Source organism: Platalea leucorodia, assembly GCF_965183815.1.
Source record: "Platalea leucorodia genome assembly, chromosome: 2".
Taxonomy (NCBI): domain Eukaryota; kingdom Metazoa; phylum Chordata; class Aves; order Pelecaniformes; family Threskiornithidae; genus Platalea; species Platalea leucorodia.
Genome location: NC_138824.1, coordinates 17,587,358 through 17,607,052, shown reverse-complemented (window position 1 = coordinate 17,607,052; position 19,695 = coordinate 17,587,358). Strand labels below are relative to the sequence as shown.

Genomic DNA, 19,695 nt, shown 5'->3' with positions numbered 1-19,695 from the left:
AACACCAGACTAGACAGGAAGATAATTGGAGGTAAAAGGTAGATTTATTAATATTTCTTCTCTTCGCACCTCTAAATGTGTCAATATCTGATATCCTTCAGTGCATCACAGAATATTTTCTATATTGGTAACATTAAATAAACATTCCGATCCTATTTTTTTCTATTTTGAATCATGAAATTAGATCAGAATAACAGTTTAAGCACTCTAACGCCGAACAAGCCTGACTTTTGCCACATGGGATTAGATGGCTCTCATGGGGTAGAGACTGTGTGTGTATTGTAAAGGGAAAGTCTGTACCTAAAAGCGCAAAATGCCTAGAATTGCAAAATGTATAGCTGTCTCAACTGGTTTCGTGTACTCAGCTTCAGTGAGAGAGACATTGACTTGTATGAATGTAGCATCCTCGAAGTCCACACACAGAAGCTACCTGTGTGGTGTGTCTCTTGCTGCGTGGATGTCTCAGCTTGGGTAGAGCCCCTCTGTTGTTCACCACAGGCTACCTTAAGCGTGTAGTTCTCTAAATTTTAGTAGGGTTACGGTTAAATTAGGGCATCTGTTAAGTGGAATTTTGGGCCTTAAAGGCTATCATGCTTAAATACTTGGGTCACATATATACAGCTACAATAAATGCATATGCAAAGACCCTTTTTAAAAAGATGAATTAAAATGTAGATTGTGCTTGTTCTGTCTTTACGTTTGAGCAAGAGGCAACCTTCAGAGTATATGGAAATCAAAAAACTGGGTGAATATGCAAAAGTGGCATTTGGACTGTATGAAGGGACTAACCCTGAATTAAATATTTTCATTTCATTTGTGATAGAATTAAGCATCTGAACATAAGCACCATTTATGTCTAAATTTTCATGGGTATTTTGAAAAAAGCAAAGTTATACTTCGAGCCCTAGTGAAACTATATAAGAGAAGGCCGCTATACCATAGCGTTTCTGGGTTAGGATAGGTGATGAAGATGAGTACTTACTGAATGTAAGGAGACAGCAGAAAATTGTGGAGACTTCAGCATTTAAAAAATAACTCCCGTGTGTGCACTGTTTACCTCTAAGTACAGTTTGTATTTCTGTTATCTGAAAGTGCTACACAACTCTTGATTTGAGTGCATTGGTTATGAGGATGCTGCCTCTTCCATTGTCAGTATGTCATTTATACTTTTGTTCTGTATTTTTACTTAACAAAATATATCTGGAACATTAGCACTCCTTTGAGGCAGATCATTTGCAGTGGCTTTTGTGGTACAAAAATTGGGAGGTAAAAGATTAAATGAGCAAGAGGCAGATTGAAAACAAATGGGGAAAAGGTGATTCTGCACAGAATGGTTGCTCCAGGATGTTGTGGATATTGGAAGCTTAGGTACATTTAAGGAGAGACTGCACAAGTTCATGAAAAATAAATCCCTTGAGGATTGTACAGAAATTATGTGTGGCTCTTAATTGCTGAGTTGCAAATGCTTGGAGGCATCCTTTCTTTTTGTACTCTTCATTACGCATTCACTTTTGGCTACTGCTGGAGACGGCATGTTGGGCTTTGGTTTGATCCAGTCAGTATAGCTGCTTTTATATTTTAATCCGCACGTAGAACATCTTCTTTATGATGATTCTAAATAATTTATGATGTGTATTATTTGTGTGCTTTGCCTTTTTGATTTTTTTTTTCAGATTTTTTTCCCATCTTTTACCATATTTACATCAATATGGTCCCTGCCTAAGAATTAGAGTTTTTCATTTGCTTTAGCATTTAGACTGACTTGATTCTGTTTGTGTTTTTTAATCAGGAAACATATTGAATGATACAAAACGAGGTACTTCTAAACTCAAGTTCATGGTGGTAGATGAATAAAATATAAGTGTATGCATCTTTTAAAACTGTATGGCCTGTAAGAAAAAACCTCAACGCTAAGCCCGTTACTGGGTTCCATAGCACTTAATCAGTATGCAGGAGACAGAAAGTAGTCTCTGCTGAGCGATTGCTAGAGACAGTTCTTAATAATGATGAATTGTGCTTAAAATACAAAATCAATACAAAATTGAATGAAGGGTAGAAGGTGGTACTTAAAGCAAAATAACATGGTAGAGGTTATACTATATAACTATATACTATCATAGAGTATTTAAAAGAAGAGACTGAAGTTCTGAAAAAGTAGAGAGAAACAAATACAGGCTTTTCTGTCATGCATTTGAGAAATTGTAAGGAAAACAAATGATTTCAGCATAACAAATCTTCATTTGAATAACTGAATTTTTTATGAAAGTCCATCAGCCTTCAGTCTAGTATGATTCATTTAATAAATATATTTAAAGCATAAGGAAGAAAACAGTGGTTGAGATAGATATAGAGATATGTACACACACATAAAATTCCATACACATGTATTCCACAAGATAGATATATTCCTCAAGATAGAGCAAAAAAACTCAGAAGAAATCTGCCAAAGTTTTTGTAATGAAGGTTATTTTGTGCTTCTGTGAAGCCTCTTGGGCATGAAAGATATCTGTAGAGCAATAGTCTTCAATTTTGGCAGACGCTGTATTTCACTTTACAGTAGACATCTGACTGATGTAATGATGCTTTAAAGGAGAAAACTTTTTCTAGGCTACCTGTTGCCTCTGTAAGAGTAACACTCTCCAGTCCATTGCTTGTGCATCTCTGGTGGAGAAGGTTTACAGTGCAAGGAAAAGTTAACTTAGCTAGAGCTTTATGGCCTAAGTAAGGCTCATCTTTTAGTGAAAACCTTCATAATATCAAGAGCTTTGTGTACTTAAAATGCTTCTGCTTTTTTTAATTTAATTATTCTTCCTGAGTATAAATAATAAGGATGATTATGTTTCCAATACCTCCTCTTACAACTACATCTGAACACAAATTTTAATGTATTGAAAGTCTGATGTTTAATTTGGATCCCCAAAATGCATTAGAGTCCAGACTGAGAGAGAATTCTGGAGAACCTAGCTCAGTATAAGTGATTTTTTTTTTTTCCTTATTTTTGAAGAATTAGCACCATTTTTCAGAAAGTAAACTGAATACAACAGCTTGGCTTATACCTCAGATCTTATTTATGATAAAATATCATCCATTGTATACCATTACATATAGTTCTGCATTAAGATGGAACACGCTGGCTCTTTATCCAGACAAATTATTTGCAGCATGGTTATTATCCTGAGACAAGTAAAGTATATGACATTAGGAGCAGCTGAAAGGAATCAGTTGTGGAACAAATCTGAAATAATATTCTATTGATTCCAATAATGATAATAGGGAAAAATGGGAATGTTTCTTTATTTTTCACGTGTTTTCAAGATTGGCCTTTTCAAAAATAGCTTAAAAATGACAGTGATTCCTTGGAAAAAGAGACAATTATCTAAAAGTAAAGCGGTGTGTTTGTGTATATATGTGTATACATGTAAAATGTAGCTAGTGATTAATACTTCGGGATAGGAAGTGAAAGAAAGAAGAAAAATAATCAGTGGTTCTGATGTGTTTTTTTTTTTTTCTTTTAAAAAACCCAAACCCAACACCAAACAAACAAACAAAAGAACACCCTGAAAATTAACATTCAAAATTGCAGGTGTGCCAGCATGTTTAATTTTAGGTTTGGGGATTGAGACTATAAACACAGTATTTGGTTGTCAAAATTTACCTGTAATATGTTTTAATGACACATGGCCTTTCATTGTGATGTACCAGTGCAGAACTTAAATACAGTTGTAGTAATGCTTTTAGACTTAAAATATGTAAAGAATAATTTTAAAAAATATTTAAAACTGCTTCTCAGAAAAATATAGCCGAGGTACTTGTATGAAAACTGGAATGCTGGGGATTAATGATCCTCTCTAAGTGCACAATAAAAATTGTGATTTCATTTGGAACTTCAGATGGTGGGGAGAGACAGCAACAGTTGGCTCTTCGCCTGTTTACTCTCAGATGTTTTCATCTTATCATAATTTCTAATTCCTGCTGTTCCATCACTCTTGAATCTTGTCTGCAGGATGGCTGTGCCATTCTTTCTTCAGCAAAAGTTTGTGTTTTCCGTACAGAGTTGACTAGCTCTAACTGGAACAGGGCATAATAAAGTGGGCATGCTTTTGCAGAACAGCTTTAATATCATTGGTGCATACTGTTTAAAAATAATAAGTATATGCAGTTTCTGGTGAGTGTATTTCCTGAACACTCTTGTTTATGTCAGTAGGAGAAGATTACACAATTATTTATAAGACAGAAGCAGATTAAGACAAACTGTCGTAACTTCCTGAATGTAATTTATAGGAAATTGGTTTTTGCAATTAAAAAATATGGGAGAAATTGTATCAGCAACTAAATGATATAAAAGTTCTTACTGGTTTCAGTACATGTAACAGGTATAAAAAGACAGAGCAGATAAAACTTCTTAAGAGTTCAAACTGAAAATACGAAAGCTCTGGAGTATGCTTTGACACTGGAAGCAAAAGCCCTTTCCAAGTGCCATGCAGCATTTGTAGCTGATGCTGCCAGTTTTTCTGGCTCTGTTTTTCTCCCAACACCAAGTAGAATTTCTGCATATTTTTACTGTTGTGTTTGTCACAATGAGAACAATCAGCCATTGGAATAATCTCCCCAGGGAAGTGGTGGATTCCCCAACATTGGGCACTTTTAAGACTTAGCTGGACAGGGTGCTGGGCCATCTTGTCTAGACCCTGCTTTTGCTGAGAAAGGTTGGACCGGATGATCCTTGAGGTCCCTTCCAACCTGATATTCTGTGATTCTGTGACACCCTATTACTCTGTTTGCTCAGAGTGAATTCTGTTTTTCTTAACAAATTTGACACCCCTGTACCAAGAAAAAAAGTAAGCAAAAACATCCCTGGAAAGCCTTTTTGGTGCAGTAGATACTTCCAATTTGAAATGGAAAGGTAGAACCTTGCTGATGCTTCTCTTGGTCCTTGAACAGCCTTAGTAAATGCATGGTATTATACCTTTTTGGATTTGAAATAATTTACATGTAAAACCAATTAGAAAAGTGTGAACCATGAATTAATAATGTATTTTGTATGTTTAAAGCAATGAAGCACAATGACTGTGTTCAAAATGAGGTTTTGAAAGGAGAATTTGATCAGCCAGTGAGTGTTTGGACCACCTGGTCTTTAGTGTCACCACAAGTTAGGTCTCATTAGCCATTGCTACCAACAAAAAGTAGAAGCATTTTATAGAAACAGGCTGTTTAAGAGGAGCAATTAAACTATACACCCATCCTTCTGAAAGGAATTAAGACATTTGGCTTTTGGCCAGCACATCTGGATAATGGGATACTTTCAGCTAGCAGCATGGCTTGCATATTTGTGCACGTGGGATTTTTGCAGAGGTTCTTCATGGGCGCTGCACTAATGGCTGTGGAGAGTGGGGCTCTCCACTAGTGTCTGGAATGGATGCGCCACTACCAATGTCAATATCAATATCAGCTTTCCCTTTCTGTTCTGCCTGTGAGCCCAGAGGAATTGCTTCTAGGTAAGATGATGTTATAGGCTCATTGCTTTTTCAAGTCTTTGGCTGTCTTCTGATGTCTCCCAAAGTAACAGCAGTGATAATGACTTAAGGGTATAGATATTCATGAGTAGAAGCTTAAAAGGATGCAGAGTTGAATCTTTGTTCTGCAACATCTAATTGTCCACATTCTTCCTCTACCTTTTTTTTTTTTTTTTTTTGAAGACCCTTTTCTACATATACACCTTTAATAATAATTTTTTAGATTGGACTGCTTCTCTTTCTAATAAAAATACATTATTAAGCTCCCTCATATGCCTGAATTACTATTTTTGGTTGGGTTAATCTGTTGCTTTCAGTTTGTAAAATTGCCTTTTCTGATACTGCACTCTCTGAAAATACCTCATATACCAGAGCTAGGGTAAATATCTTTCCTAAATAGTGACTATTAAGTCCTGAACATTTTTGAAACTTCTTGCAATATTTTTACTGGACTTTTATATTTACTTGTTACTAAATTTTTGTATTTACTTAAGTAAATGCTATTTTTATTTACATATGCCGAATTTCTGCTTATTGCCTTCTCGTTCTTGTATTACATTTGTCTTTGATAAGTCCACAAATTCTTGTTTCATATTAAGAGCGGACATGCTGCAATACCTTTCTTTTTTTATGGTCTGAGTATATATGTTTTGTATTTGATTGCTTGCTGTAGAAGCAATCCTTCTAATCATTGCATTTTTAAATTTTCTTACATCTTATATCTGTAGTGGCTCACTGATGGTATGGTTAATTGACTAACCATTTCAAAGTGTAGCTAACAACTTAAAATACCAAACTGCATCTTCAGACCTTTTTTTAAAGTGGTATTTGCAAGGTTATGTGGCTTGCTGACATTCAGTATTATTGTTAAGTTAGACTTAATCACTTCAGTTTTCCCCTGTTGCTAGTCATATTGCTGGACACATTACAAGCTGCTGTAAATTACACATTACTAGTTCTAGTCTTACTTCCACAGACTGGCAGTACGGCTGTTACTGAATTTGATTTGAGGTTTGTGTACGTGTCCATTCTACTCATGAGATATTATGCTGATAGCCCTATCTCTAAGAAAATAAGTACTGAGAGCGAATAGATTTTTGAATGCTGGGATGATTGGAGGCATTCGGTGTAAAGAGGAGATTAATAAGAAGGTCAGGTTAGTTATTCTGCATAATAAACAGTTTAGCTAAAATACCCTTTTTCATAATATAAGAACAAAGAATTGTTGAATTTAAAGGGCAATCAATCTTATATCAATAAGATGAAATTATGTTTTTACATAACATGTTATTAACCTGTGTCACTTGCTGACTGGGGGAACGAAAGGAGACCAAACAATTAGTGGTTATCCAAGTATCTAATCCTTTTGTAATAATGAATGTTTTCATTTATAAATAGGAGCTATGGGTTTTTTTGGTGCCTTTTTTTTGTCTTATGTTTTATACATAAGCTTAGCACTACCTGATGAAGATACTCTTATGTAGGCTAGCTCATTTCTGTGTTACAGCCTGCATTAGATTTTTTTAGTGCTTCTCCTCACTGTTAAGTGCAAGGTCCTGATTATGACAGACCAACTTTTTGATCTTGTAAAAGCTTTTTTTTTAATCTAATTTCTATATTAGCTTAATCCCTTTTGCAGTTGTAATAGTGATACTTATTACTGTGTTTACCGAGTCTTTCTTGAAATACTAAATTTTTAACCTAGATTGAAGTTTGTTCTTGCTTCCCTTCCTCACGCTGCTATATCCCTTAATTTTTCCACTATAAGAAACCCAAATCAAAGAGACAAGTTTTATACACTGGACTACTGTTACAGACCCGTGACCATTTTAGTTTCATCTTGCTGTGAGATCCAAGCCTTGGTCTTGCTATGGAGAATGATCTGCCTACTGATTTTATAGGCATTACCTTGAAGTGGACAGTTCCATTATTTACAACAAATGGCAGGCCCTGAAGGGTAGCTTAGATGCTTTGAAACTTGTGTTACGTGGGGACTCCAGGTAGTGACTACACTGAACTCCTCACTGATGAGATGTGCTCTTACAAGCAGCCAGCACTTCAGGAGGCAGGCTGCTCCTTCTAAATGGGATTGACTCATCCTTCCGATAACTGTGGTGGTCCTGTGTAAATGCAACCTGAGAACTGAAGAAAAGGGTAACTGAAATGAGAGAAGAAAGAGTAATTGAAAAGAGCAGGAAACAGTGGATGGAAGCTACGAAGTGCTAGATGTTTAATGGTTGGACTTGACGATCTTAAACGTCTTCTCCCACCTAAACGATTCTATGATTCTGTCTTCTAGACACTTATTTGATCTTACAGTGTAAGGACAGACTTTTCCAATAGAGGAATAAGGCAATATTTAAAGCATTTCCATTGGCCATAGACTGTAAGAGAAAGGAAACAGGTTGTATGCTTAGTTCAGCATCTAATTTGTCCATAGTGTTTGGTTGTAGAAGTTTGTTCTTTGCTGAAGACTGTTGCTGAGCTTTGTTATTCCTTCATTATACTGGGTTGTACTACTTCAGTGTAGTTCTCAGTAAGCATTTGCAGACATCTCTCAAGTCATGCAGCATGCATCTTTTTGCTGGCTCAGTAATTAAAAAAAAAAAAGTTTGTTTTTCCTAGCTCTACATCCCACAATATCATAGAATCATAGAGTTGTTAAGGTTGGAAAAAGACCCTTAGGATCATCGAGTCCAACCGTTAACCTAGCACTGCCAAGTCCATCACTATACCATGTCCTCGAGCACCACGTCTACCTGTCCTTTAAATACCTCCAGGGATGGAGACTCAACTACTCACTGTTAAAATATGTTTTATTCTCTTTAGCTATTAGCGTTGAAAATAACTTCCAGTTGAGTAGATCCTATCTCAGATGTTGGCCTGCTTCCTCTCTTTGTTCAGCTACTCCAGTGTCTGTTCCTCAAATTAAGCCACACACCTGGTGGCCGAGCTTTTCCATTTCCTCCTGCTGGGTTATGGAACAGACATCATCTCTGGGGAGTTCAAAAATCTTTTTTAGAAGTGTGTTTTATTTATTTATGTGCCTAATTTAAACCATTTATCTTTCAAAACCAGACTTGTCTTGTTTTGTTCAGTTGGGTGTTAATCGCTGTATAGTGGTTTGTACGTTTGGTGAGAACAACTGTGTACTTTGCATATTTAATTGGCCTGACGTAAAAATTCATGTTCCTTAATTAATGGCAACAAAAAATTCCCCTCTCATTCTGTAAATACATGCTATCATTGTTCTTTTCAGACTGTAAATTGTACTGTTTGTGTAGCAGTCATTGCAAGATTCAGGGATGGTGACCGAGCCTCTTCTCCTCTGGTTTCAATTTTAACATTTAAAAACATGTATCATATTTAAAGTACTTTAATATATATTTTAAACTTATATTCTACTTCTATAAATAGAGATAATATTTATCTCATTATAATTATTAATAATTATTATATTATTATCAGCAACACTTCTGCTTATAATATAGCTTAATATGTTTAATATTTAATATTTATTTAATAAGAGAAGTCATTAATTCAGAAACTTGAGAACATTAATTCAAGTAAACTCTGTAATGCCATGCCACTGTGTGAAGAAATGATACGCTCCCCAGATATTAAAAGCAAGTTAAAACAGAAGCAAAAAGCTGGACTCAAGTGAATCTCTACATAAAGCACAAAAAGATAATTATTGCCTCTTTTATGAAAGATGGTAACAGTTCCTGGGAATATTTGTAAGGTCTCCTAGATGATTTCACAGTTTATTAGTAGGAAGGAAAGTAGTTACTCCATTCTTGTGCGATGCTGAATGGCACATAGGTGTTACTGTATACTATGTCATGTAGTCGTAGGAGTGCAAGCCTATAAATGCGTAAAGAAAATATCAACAGAAAAAATGAGTTTTAAGTACACTCTTTCAGTTAGACCAGTATCGACACTCCTTTAAATACTTCAGAAAAGTATAATATTTCCGTGAGTCATGGCTTTTCCCTGCAAAGGCTCTTTCCCAGTATGCCACATTTGTTCAAGTACAGAGGAATTCTGTTCTTTATTATATTTGTGTGAATTTGTCCGTTACAAGTGCTCGATGCATCGCCCCCTAATTCCCAGAATAAGCCTTTGGCACATTTCAAAGGTTTATGTTGTACTTGCCACCCTCCATTATTTTTGTACTGAGGCCTGTTTAAGTGATGTAATGCATGGTGAAGGATGTGGACATTATGTATTGGAATTCTTTTTGGGACCTCTAGTGAAAATCATCTCTTCATGGCAACTTGCTTGAAAACTCCTTTTACTGACATTTCAATTTAAAGATGATTCCTAAAGTTTATTCTGTTTTTTAAAAAAAAAAATTTTGTGGAATAGGAAAATCTTATATTTGGAATGCAAATAATTAATTTATTATTCAAGTGTCATCTTCTGATACTGCTATAAGGATTTGATCATCTTTTTTTTTTCCTGCTAGAAAGCTTTCTGCTTCTGATGTGTTTAGAAATAGCTTTGGTATTTATTGTTAGTAAGATCCTCTTCAGAATCAACTTTTACCATGCCTTTTTATGTTAATACAATTACCTTTCTATATTTATGCAATGTTTTTAATTCAGTTCTATTTAGACAGGATTTTGACTTCTGAAAGATGTCTTTACCTCTAATAACATCTTTAATCTTCTGAATAATCATGTCTGGCGTATTTGATCCATTGGATTTATCTTTATTCATACTATGCATTTACTTTGAGTCTCTAACATGACTTCACATTAGTCTTCATGCTGACCATAATTATTTTATCCTTTTATCTGCTCCTTTTAATTTCTCTTTGATGGGCCACTTCTTTTTTGCACTTTGTCTTCTAAAGCTAAATATTAATAAAATTTTTTGCCTTTTCCTTTTCTCTGGAATATTAAATCTAAATATGTTATAGTCAGTCTCATATGCCTTGTGCCAGGACTCTGGATTTTTCAAAACTGGGGGGGGAACAAACCCTCACAAAAAACCCTAAAACCTGCCAGCTGTAGGGTTTGGACTCAAAGAATTCAGTATGTATCCTTTTTAGGCAACTGTACTGTTGTTCTACAGTCCTTAATGTTAGAAGAACCTTTCTAATACCTAACTTGCATTTCTTCTGCAATTTAATACTTTTTGTTTTTCCTCTTATTCATCACATACTCTGTTTGCCAAAACCCTTTGAGTTTTTGCAACCTACCGGCATGTGTTCCCTAATTTTGTCTTCCTTCTCTTCCAACTGTTTTTTTTAAAAAGAACTTTTTCTTGTCCTCTAGTAATTCTTCTTGCTTTTTTCCAGTTTCTCTCCGGTTAAGTTTGCATCTTTCTTGAAGCGTAATGCCCCAAATAGGGTGTAAGGCCATCTGAAGTCTTGCATGTGGAAAAATGGAAGTATATCCACAGAAATCAGCTTATACAGGTATACATCTTGTGTGTATGCTCCAGTATAATGCTTGGTTTTTTCCACAAAACATAAGTTTACTTGGTTTGCGAACCATTCTGTGTCTCCAAGATCAGAGCATTCACCTGGAGAAAAGTTCATATCTAGAGAGGACTACTTCTAAAACAGAAGCTTAATAGCAGCTTAGCAGCAGCTTAGTATTTGGTGGCAGCTACTGAGTTTTATATCATGCTAAAATAATGAGTTGTTCTAGTGGTATGTTAAATTGTGAATTGCTTATTGCTAGAATAAATAGACAACTTTGAAGGACCTCACAGGATGATATCTATCGGGAAGCTGAGGAAGTGATTTTTGAGGCAGAACTAGAGCACCTTTAAACAGTAAAAAGGTGGGAAAGAAACATATGCCTACCTAGGTGGATGATCATTAAACATGGAAATAAACCATTGATGCCTGTATCAAACGTGATACTTTTACTTAAAAACATTCCAGAAGCATGTCCGAAATCATACTTCTAAGTCAGAAGTTAATCATTGTTTATGGGCAGATTTGGTCATTTTTCTTCTATCAGTCTATAAAAGGCTTTTGCAAAAAAAAAAAAAAAAAAAAAAAAAAAAAAAAAAAAAAAGTTTTAGGTGTTTGATTACTGTATTGGATTTTTGCTTGATCTTCAGCCAGATGTTTTAAAGTTTGGTAGCAGCCTACGGGGAGTGTAATATTTGAAGCGAAACAGTTGACCCACCTGAGTATGGAAACTTAGTGAAGAATTTGATTATCAGATGCATTAAGAGAAAGGGGAAGCATTTGAGTGGGTACAGAGGCAGCTCTATTTCACTAAGTTCCACCCCCGCCCTAACTCATTCCATGGTTCAGATCCAGAAGATAGTCTTCTACTGCTTGTATGTTAGTGTGATGGCATGCAGAAACGAGAAGAAAAAAGAAAGTGCAACTGTTGTTAGGATCTAACATTTTGGAGCCTGTCTTCAAAGACACATGAAGTCTGTTTTTCTGACACGTAGAACACCTTGTGAATTCTATTCATTTTGGGAAAATAATAGGCTGCTCAACAAGGGCATCCTTTTTGAAATGTTGGTGTTTTAAAAATTTTAGTGAAGACACTTAAATCTTGGAATGGATGTTTTAAAAAGGAATTGGATGCTTGTAAGTTGACATAAGAATCTGATGTTTACTATTCTGTGCAGTTGCTGAGCAAAACAGCATTGCTGTTGTAATGTCTATTGTCTTTAGTGATTTGTCTTTTTGAAAAGTCGTGTATACAATGAGGTGAAATTTTAGAGACCAGAAATGGAAAAGATGCAGCCATTCCTTGTGGAAAATTTCCATCCCTTTTCTTGTCTCAGCAACACAAAAATGTGGGGAAGGAGGGACCTGATTCACCTGAAGTCAGCATCTTTTTGCAGACTCCATAGGGGCACCAGGCCCCTTCACAGTTTTCAGTGAATAATCTAACAAGTAACCATTTCTGAAGGGTCCTGGTTGTGTGAAATCCCCAGTCAGGCACGTCCTTCTACTCATTCAACTCCTGTACTTGCTGCCCCTTCTGCGTGTTGCTTCGACTAGTCCTCCTGGGAGAGCTGTCGTATCCCGGCTTGGCCACGTAGGTTTGGTAGGTTTGGGATAAGGTGGGTTTTTTTCCTCTACAAAGGTCTGTTTCATTTCAGACTAATTAGCAATGCCCTGGATTTTTGAGTTTTCACTGCAACATCTGTGGTTATGTCTTCAGCTTCCAAACTTGTAGAGTTATCCAAGTCTTTAAAGAACTAGGGCATTTGTCATGTTTCCTATGATATGTTCTGTTGTTGTTAACTTCATCTTTGCTTTGCCTGTCTGCTGTGTATAAATTTTTAAAATTATTCCCTATTTCCTTTCTACCTTTTCATAATGCTCTTTTTATGGTTTTCCTCTACATGATTATCTTGTGTTCAGTCCAAAATATTTAGCCTGTGACTGTATTTGTCTTTTCCACCATTTCAAACAAAATTTTGTGCTTATTTCAACCAAATGTTGCAGATGGGCAAGTTTCTTGTTATCAAGTGACGTGCTGCTTAGAAATGTTCCAGCCCCTCTGGTTTTTAAAACTTTGCTTTTTCTTTGACTTTTCTTTTTCCCCAGCTCCTTCAACTGTTAAAATTGTTTCTACTGTCTGCTACAGTACTGAGCCTTGTTAAGTCATAGGTTGTTTAAGCATTACAATATTCACAAATGTCCACCTTTTTTGTTTTCATACGCAGAAGGAAATGACCAGTGCCCTAGCAACTTGCATAGGTTACCTCTTCATTATTATATCCAGAATACTCCATTTGCATTTATATCCCATTTAAAAATGTGGTGTACATCCTGATGCTGCTTTTCCTGCATGTTGTATTCTTTGTCAACCCTGTTGTCCTTTGTCTTTGCTCATCTAATGCTGATTGGGTTTTTTTGTTGTTGTTGTTATGTTTTCAAATTAATAGTGCTTTTAATGCTGTAGCGATAGCTCGGTCTCACACCGTCTGAACAGCATAGTGATGACATGAAAACACGGTATCGTCATCCCCCCCTGCCTCTGGTGGTCTCTGTGTCTAGCCAGGTTTGACCTTCACCCCATGGCAAGTGTGGGGTGGAGGCTTATGCACTTTTTATCCTGTGGCAATGAATCACCTCTTCTCTCCCTCCCAACAGAGAGAATACACCTTATCTTGTGAAAAGGTAACAGCTGAGGCAGGTATCTGGCTGATGCTGGAAATAAGTAGGGTTATATGTGTATTATCTGAAAATATCATTATTGTTATTGGAGCCAGACCAGTGTTGGACATCTTGGTTTGCTTTGCAAAATGAGATTTGCCTTTGGTGATACAGAAGAGAGAAGTTTGGCTTACCTAGACAGCTTTTTAGTCCGTAACTTCTACCTTCATGTGACTTTTCTTGGAAAAATATAATTTAAGTTGTTGAAGCTAGCATACTTCAGTATCTTCAGAATTTGCAGACTTTATTGGGGTTTCTGGGACAAGCCTTCATTAGGCAAGGATGGCAGATATAAAACAGCCATCAGTTGTTTGTTGGAAAATAGCTTTAAATTGAAATTAATAAAGTCATTTATAAAATTTGACAAAGGCTGTCCTAAATGGATGAAATCACCAGATTTAGCAATGTCCCCATTATTTGCTCTAATTTAATCAACCGATTTATCTAAACAACTTTGTAGTGTAATCAAGAAGCTCTCAGGCTTTTTAATTTTTTTTTTTTTAATTATTATTCTTAATCTTTCCAGAAAGTTCAATACTTATTTTTCTGGTGAAGAATTTCTGCCTTTTTTAAAAAATTTTGTGTGTGTGTGTGTGTGTGTACACACGTCTGTCTTTATTTAAGTCTGAGAATACCTCTGTGAAGTGGGGATGTAGTATTGTTCCTGTTTTGGAGGGAGCTGAGCTGACCTGGCTCTTGATGGGACGTCCATCATCTGAACAGACGTTCATCAGCTGAAAAGGTAGTAACTTCCATTCCAAACGAGAAGGTAGTTGGTGGGAACATGTGAAGGTATGGGAAGACTGGGGGCTGGGCACACAAAGGGAGTGGTATGGAACAGCACTTAGCACTCCCATGCTTTGCTTGTAGGCAGCTGGCAACAACAGTGTAAGCTGCAACTGTAAGTACCTACAAATGGAGTTTGCAAGAGCTGAGGTGTAATGAAGTATTTAAGCAGTCATCCAGGAAATGGATATATTCATTCTACTCCCTGGTATTTTGTCTGAAGGACCGGAATCCATGGGAGTGCCTTCATCACTGAACTGTATGATAGTGCTCCATTTTCATACGTGCTGATAAATTCTGTCTAGCTTAACGAGTCCTCCATGTCTATTCTTCACTCCTGCTGTGCAGGTATTCCAGGCCTCCTCCTCCTCTCTCTGCTCGGTGGGTAGAGAAGTCATGCGAGATAGATCTGTAATCTTCCTGAGCTGCATTGAAGTTTAGATGAATGAATGATATTCCTCCAGAATATTTTTACAAAAGGGTATATTTTTCTGAATTAAATCTGTGGCTGCAGCCTTTTGTAATGAACTCGAGTGTTAATGAGCACTGGATCAGAACTAAATCAACCAGGGGTGAAACTCAGGGATAAGGGTGCTTAGTCCAGGCGTTCTGATTGAGTTTGGATATGGAATAGATGTTAAGCCATCCATCTCTGGCAAAATGGGAGCAGTTTTGTAAATGCTCAGAAGCATAACCCAATATGACTCTAGAACTCCACTGAGAAAAACTTAGGTGCCCATAAGATGTTAAGTGCTGAAGGGTAGACTAGAAGTTCAGGGATTACACTCTTTTGTCCAAACTAAGATGACCTCACTTGTAGGTAGTTCCTTGAGGCAGGTGTTTGCTTCTGGTCTTACAGTTCTGAAGATGCCCAATATAATAAGGATTTACACTATTTGGCAAAATGTTCCTATTGTACAAGGAAACTGAGGGAGCTACTCTGTGCTCGTACAACTCATAGTGATTTTACTATCCATTCACCTGTCACTGGCTGACAGATTAAACTGAAGCCAGGCAATTGCCAGCTTGCTTCTTGGGTTCTGATAAAGAAAAATCAACATTACCAGTATTTTTTATATTAACCTTCTATCTATGAAAGTATCTATGTCTAATGGTAAGGACCACTCTGTGAACTTCTTTTTTTCTGATATCCAGCAGTTAATGTGTTCATAGCTGTTACGTTTTTCCTCTTTGTAAAATAATCTTGGAAGAACTGTCAGTCATAGCTAATAGGGTTTTTTGTTGATGTTTTTTTTCTTTTTCCCCCTTCAACTGAAGTAGAGATTAGGAGCATAATGCAGAGTGGACATGCACTTTTTTTTGAGAGCATCCCTGTTTAAGTTGTGAGATGGATCTTATGATACCTCTTCAGTAGTGATCTGCCTTTCAAGTTTGAAATGAAAGTAAAAAACTCAAACCAGAGGACTAGTTCTGGGTCTTGTATTAGTTTGGGTCCTGGGACACAGTGCTTTGTGAAATCCAGTATTGCAAAATAAAATTGTGTTCAGAATGCTGATAGAAATAATGAAAGGAAAATGACACTGTTTATCTTTTGGTTTCCTATTGGTCTTTATTCAGTTTAAATAAAAGATGTATGTGTGTCAGACAAAGGATTCAGTTGACTGATTGCACTTTTTCTAGATCAAGTAGCTCCTGTTTAGAAGTTTTGAACTCTTACACCAGTTATAATAAGCATATTAAAGAAAAAAGAAAATACATAGTCATTTTTTTTTTTTGGATCATAGGTCATAAAAAGGTCTCCATGCTTTGTCAAGGAATAGTAATTGTGAAATAGCTGTTAAGATGTGTGCTTAGCTCTGTCTCATTAAAGAGAACAGGTTAGAACTTGTTGACTGCAATAATAACAGTAAGCAAACTGGTTTTTGCTAAGAATAAAAGAATTCTTGCTGATATCTGTTGATTACAAGGAAAGCAGAGGCAATGTGGAGACTTGCAAAGCCCTACATCCATTGGAAATAAGCAATTGTATTATGTTCTATATAAAGAACACAGCAAGTCTGCTTGAAGACTGTTTTGTATCTGTAACAATGTTAAATATTAAAATATAGAGTAGAAAATTGCTGAAAAACTTCTAGCTGATAATACAAAAGATGTTAATCTGAAAATACATTTACAAGACATTAATTTCTGGTTAGTTTTGTGGAGGGGGAAATGGTAACTTTATATATTTTTTTAGTATTTGACAAAACTGATTATTTCACTCAACCATGTTTCAAGGCTACATACTTATATCATTAAAAAAATAAGAGTTATTTCAGAATGTTTTTCTACTGTATTTTGTCCAGTGCTAGAGCAGTTTTGGGAGAATGAATGCTTTAAGCTTGTTTCAGTTGCTCATTTTCCTCTGTAACCTTACTAGTTTATGGGATCTTTTGAAAATGACTTCTTTGCAATTCTTTGGGTAGTAAGTTGGTGTAATAAATTGCATGTGCATGATTAAGGGTGTAGCATTTTGGCCTCTAGAATTCTCATTACTTTGTGTAATCTACAGGATGGAAAACACAGCTCAGGATGTGATTAGCTGGCTCACAAACTCGTTTTATGACTTGCTGTCAACCAAGGATCGCAAGTTTTTTTTCTACAGAGGCGCCCCCTAGTCTGTCTTTACCCTTTGCGAACACATGAATTTGTCCCCAAGTGCAAGACTTAGCATTTGTTTAAGGTTTCTGTCAGCCTGTTATCTCAGTTTGTTGAGCTCCCTCTCAATGACAACGCGACCCTCAAGTCTATCAGCCATGTCCCCATCCCACCTATTTGGTGTCTCAGCAAACTCGCCGAGAGCGCATTTTGTTCCATTGTCCAGGGTGTTGAAGTTAAATTATGTTGATCCCTCTATCAACCCCCGAGGAATGGCATCTGTAACAATGTCCTGGTTAAACTATGAGGAGTGCCAGTTAGACTTTGAAGTATTGACAACTACTCTTTGAGCCTGGTAATCCAGACAATTTCCCACCCGTTTTGCAGTCTGCACATCCCTCCAGTTTGTCAATAAAAATACTATGAGACTGCATTGAAAACCTTGCAAACATCAAGATAAGCAAGTCGCTGGTACTTTCCTTGTGCACTGAACCAGTCATCTCACCGCAGAGGGCAGATTTGTCAGGCATGATTTTCCATTTGCAAATCCATGTTGGCTGTTCCCAGTCACCTTGCTGCTGCTGTGCTTGGAAGGGGCTTCCATGAGGACATCCAGTATGCTCATAGAATCCCTTCTTTTTGTCCTTTGCATCTCTTGCTAGTTTCAGCTTCAGCTGTGGTTTTCCCAATTCTGTCCCTGTATGCCTGGCAAGTGCTTCTGTGTTTCTCCTGAGTAATTTGTCTCAGGTTCCATCTTCTGTAAGCTTCCTTTTATTTTTGTTAGAAGTTCCCCATTTAGCCAAATAGCCGATCAAATGGATCATTCTCATCCTCTGTGGAGGTTGTCCTTGAAGATCAGCCAGCTCTCGTGGGCACCTTTGTTGTTCATGACCATCTCCCTTGAGATCCATGAGCCAAGCAGATCCCTGAATAAACTGAAGTCTATTTTCCTGCAATGCAGGGTTTTTCTTTGTTCTGTTACTTGCTTTCCTCACTTCCCTTAAAATCTTAAGCTCCAGTACCTCACGATTGCTGCAGCCAAGGCAGCTTCTGACTTCCATGTTCCTGATTAGACTTTTTTTTTTAAATTTATGAGTAGAAAATTCAGTAGAGCAACACTCCTAGTCAGTTTGTTTGGCGTTTGTGTCAGTACTTGTCCTCAGTGCATTTGAACTCTGCATTGCGCGTGCCCTACTGTGTTCCTCTTCCAGCAGATGAACTGGTGGTTCTGTTCCACCATGAGGACCAAGGGTAGGTGTGTGAAAGCTTCCCTAGTTGCCCACTCCTGCGTCTGCCTCTTATCTCACATCTCCAGCACCTCAAGAACTTGGTTTAGTCAGGTTTGGAATATATCTTCCTCATGATTCCCAAATTTCTTTTGGTATGTAGAAGCAGTAATTAATTACAAGTGTAGTTTATGTGAGACTGAATGTGTTTGCCATCCAAAGGCAAATGACTTATTTGGCATATATAAGGTAAATGCTTGTTTTTGTTTCCATATATTTCAGCACACAAACAGATGATTTAGATGTTGTCATTTCTACCTCAGTATAATTTAATTTGACCTAAATAATCAATGTACAATCTACTCATCTGTTTCTTCTTCACCACAGAGAGAGAGATACTTGAGCTGTTTTTATCTCCTATTCTGCATATCCTAGAATCAAGATTAAAAAATTTTCAGTATTACATTGTGATAAAAGTGATCTGTACTGGTGGTAGGTGCAGTGTAGGAAAGAAAAGTCTGATCTAATGGAATGTGTTGAAAAGCAATAGCTAATGTTTTGGCTAGTTTGTTAGCCAAGTTTTGAAAGGAAAAAAATACACCAAACAAACATGAAAAAAACTCCAAAACCCCCAATTCACAAAAAGCCCAGAGCTGGTAATGTGCTGCAGCTTTTCAGATGGTTTTCAGGAATACACTGTTATAATGGTGGTGGTGTATATTAATTCAATATTATCTATTTAGGTCTTTAGAAGCGTTGTATTTCTTCTTTGCTTTATGATGCTTTATGATGCTTTATGAGAAAGAACCAAGAATACAAACTTGGTTCTTTTTGGAAAGGATTTGTTAACTCTGCACTTAACTAGCTGATTATATTTTTAATATTCTGTTCTTTTTGAATGTGGAAAATAATGCCTTTTGTAAGGTAATACCGTCTGCTTTGAATAATAATGAACACGCAAAACAAAAAATCTGTTATTTAATCTTTAGGATTTTAAAGATTTATTTAGTGTGAAGTAGGTGTTTCTTTTGGTTTTGTCTGTATCACCCGTTTTAAAATATATCTTAAAACCTGTCACAGACTTCAAGCCGTCAAGAAGATGAACAAGTGGTCCTTGTCAGAACAGATCAAAGTGGAAGGGCATGGCCTGTGACCGCACCAGCTGAACCACAGGAGCCAAAAGGAGGACGGAGAAAGCGACAGATGGTAAGTTTTACAAATGTGAGTATTAAAGTGTAATTCTGAAATGATTTTGGAGTTTTACTTTCATGATGCCATAATTAATATGTGTCTGATCAGAATGTCAATAGGTAGTTAAAAAGTTCCTTTCAGAAGATGATTGTAACTAAGCGTTAGAGTACATATTTATTAAGCATATATTGAGTTTATTTTCAGACTACGTTTCCCTAGTGATCACTTC

General features: G+C 36.5%; 1 protein-coding gene across 3 annotated transcripts in view; it reads left to right on the top strand.

The window, feature by feature from the left end:
- The window catches only part of CWF19L2 (CWF19 like cell cycle control factor 2), an 85,167-nt gene that overhangs the window by 36,701 nt on the left and 28,771 nt on the right, over nucleotides 1-19,695 (top strand). For all 3 annotated transcript variants that reach the window (XM_082333460.1, XM_082333461.1, XM_082333462.1), the window contains one exon: nucleotides 19,356-19,481. In XM_082333460.1, the coding sequence (XP_082189586.1) occupies nucleotides 19,356-19,481 (126 nt within the window). The remainder of the gene's footprint in view (nucleotides 1-19,355; nucleotides 19,482-19,695) is intronic.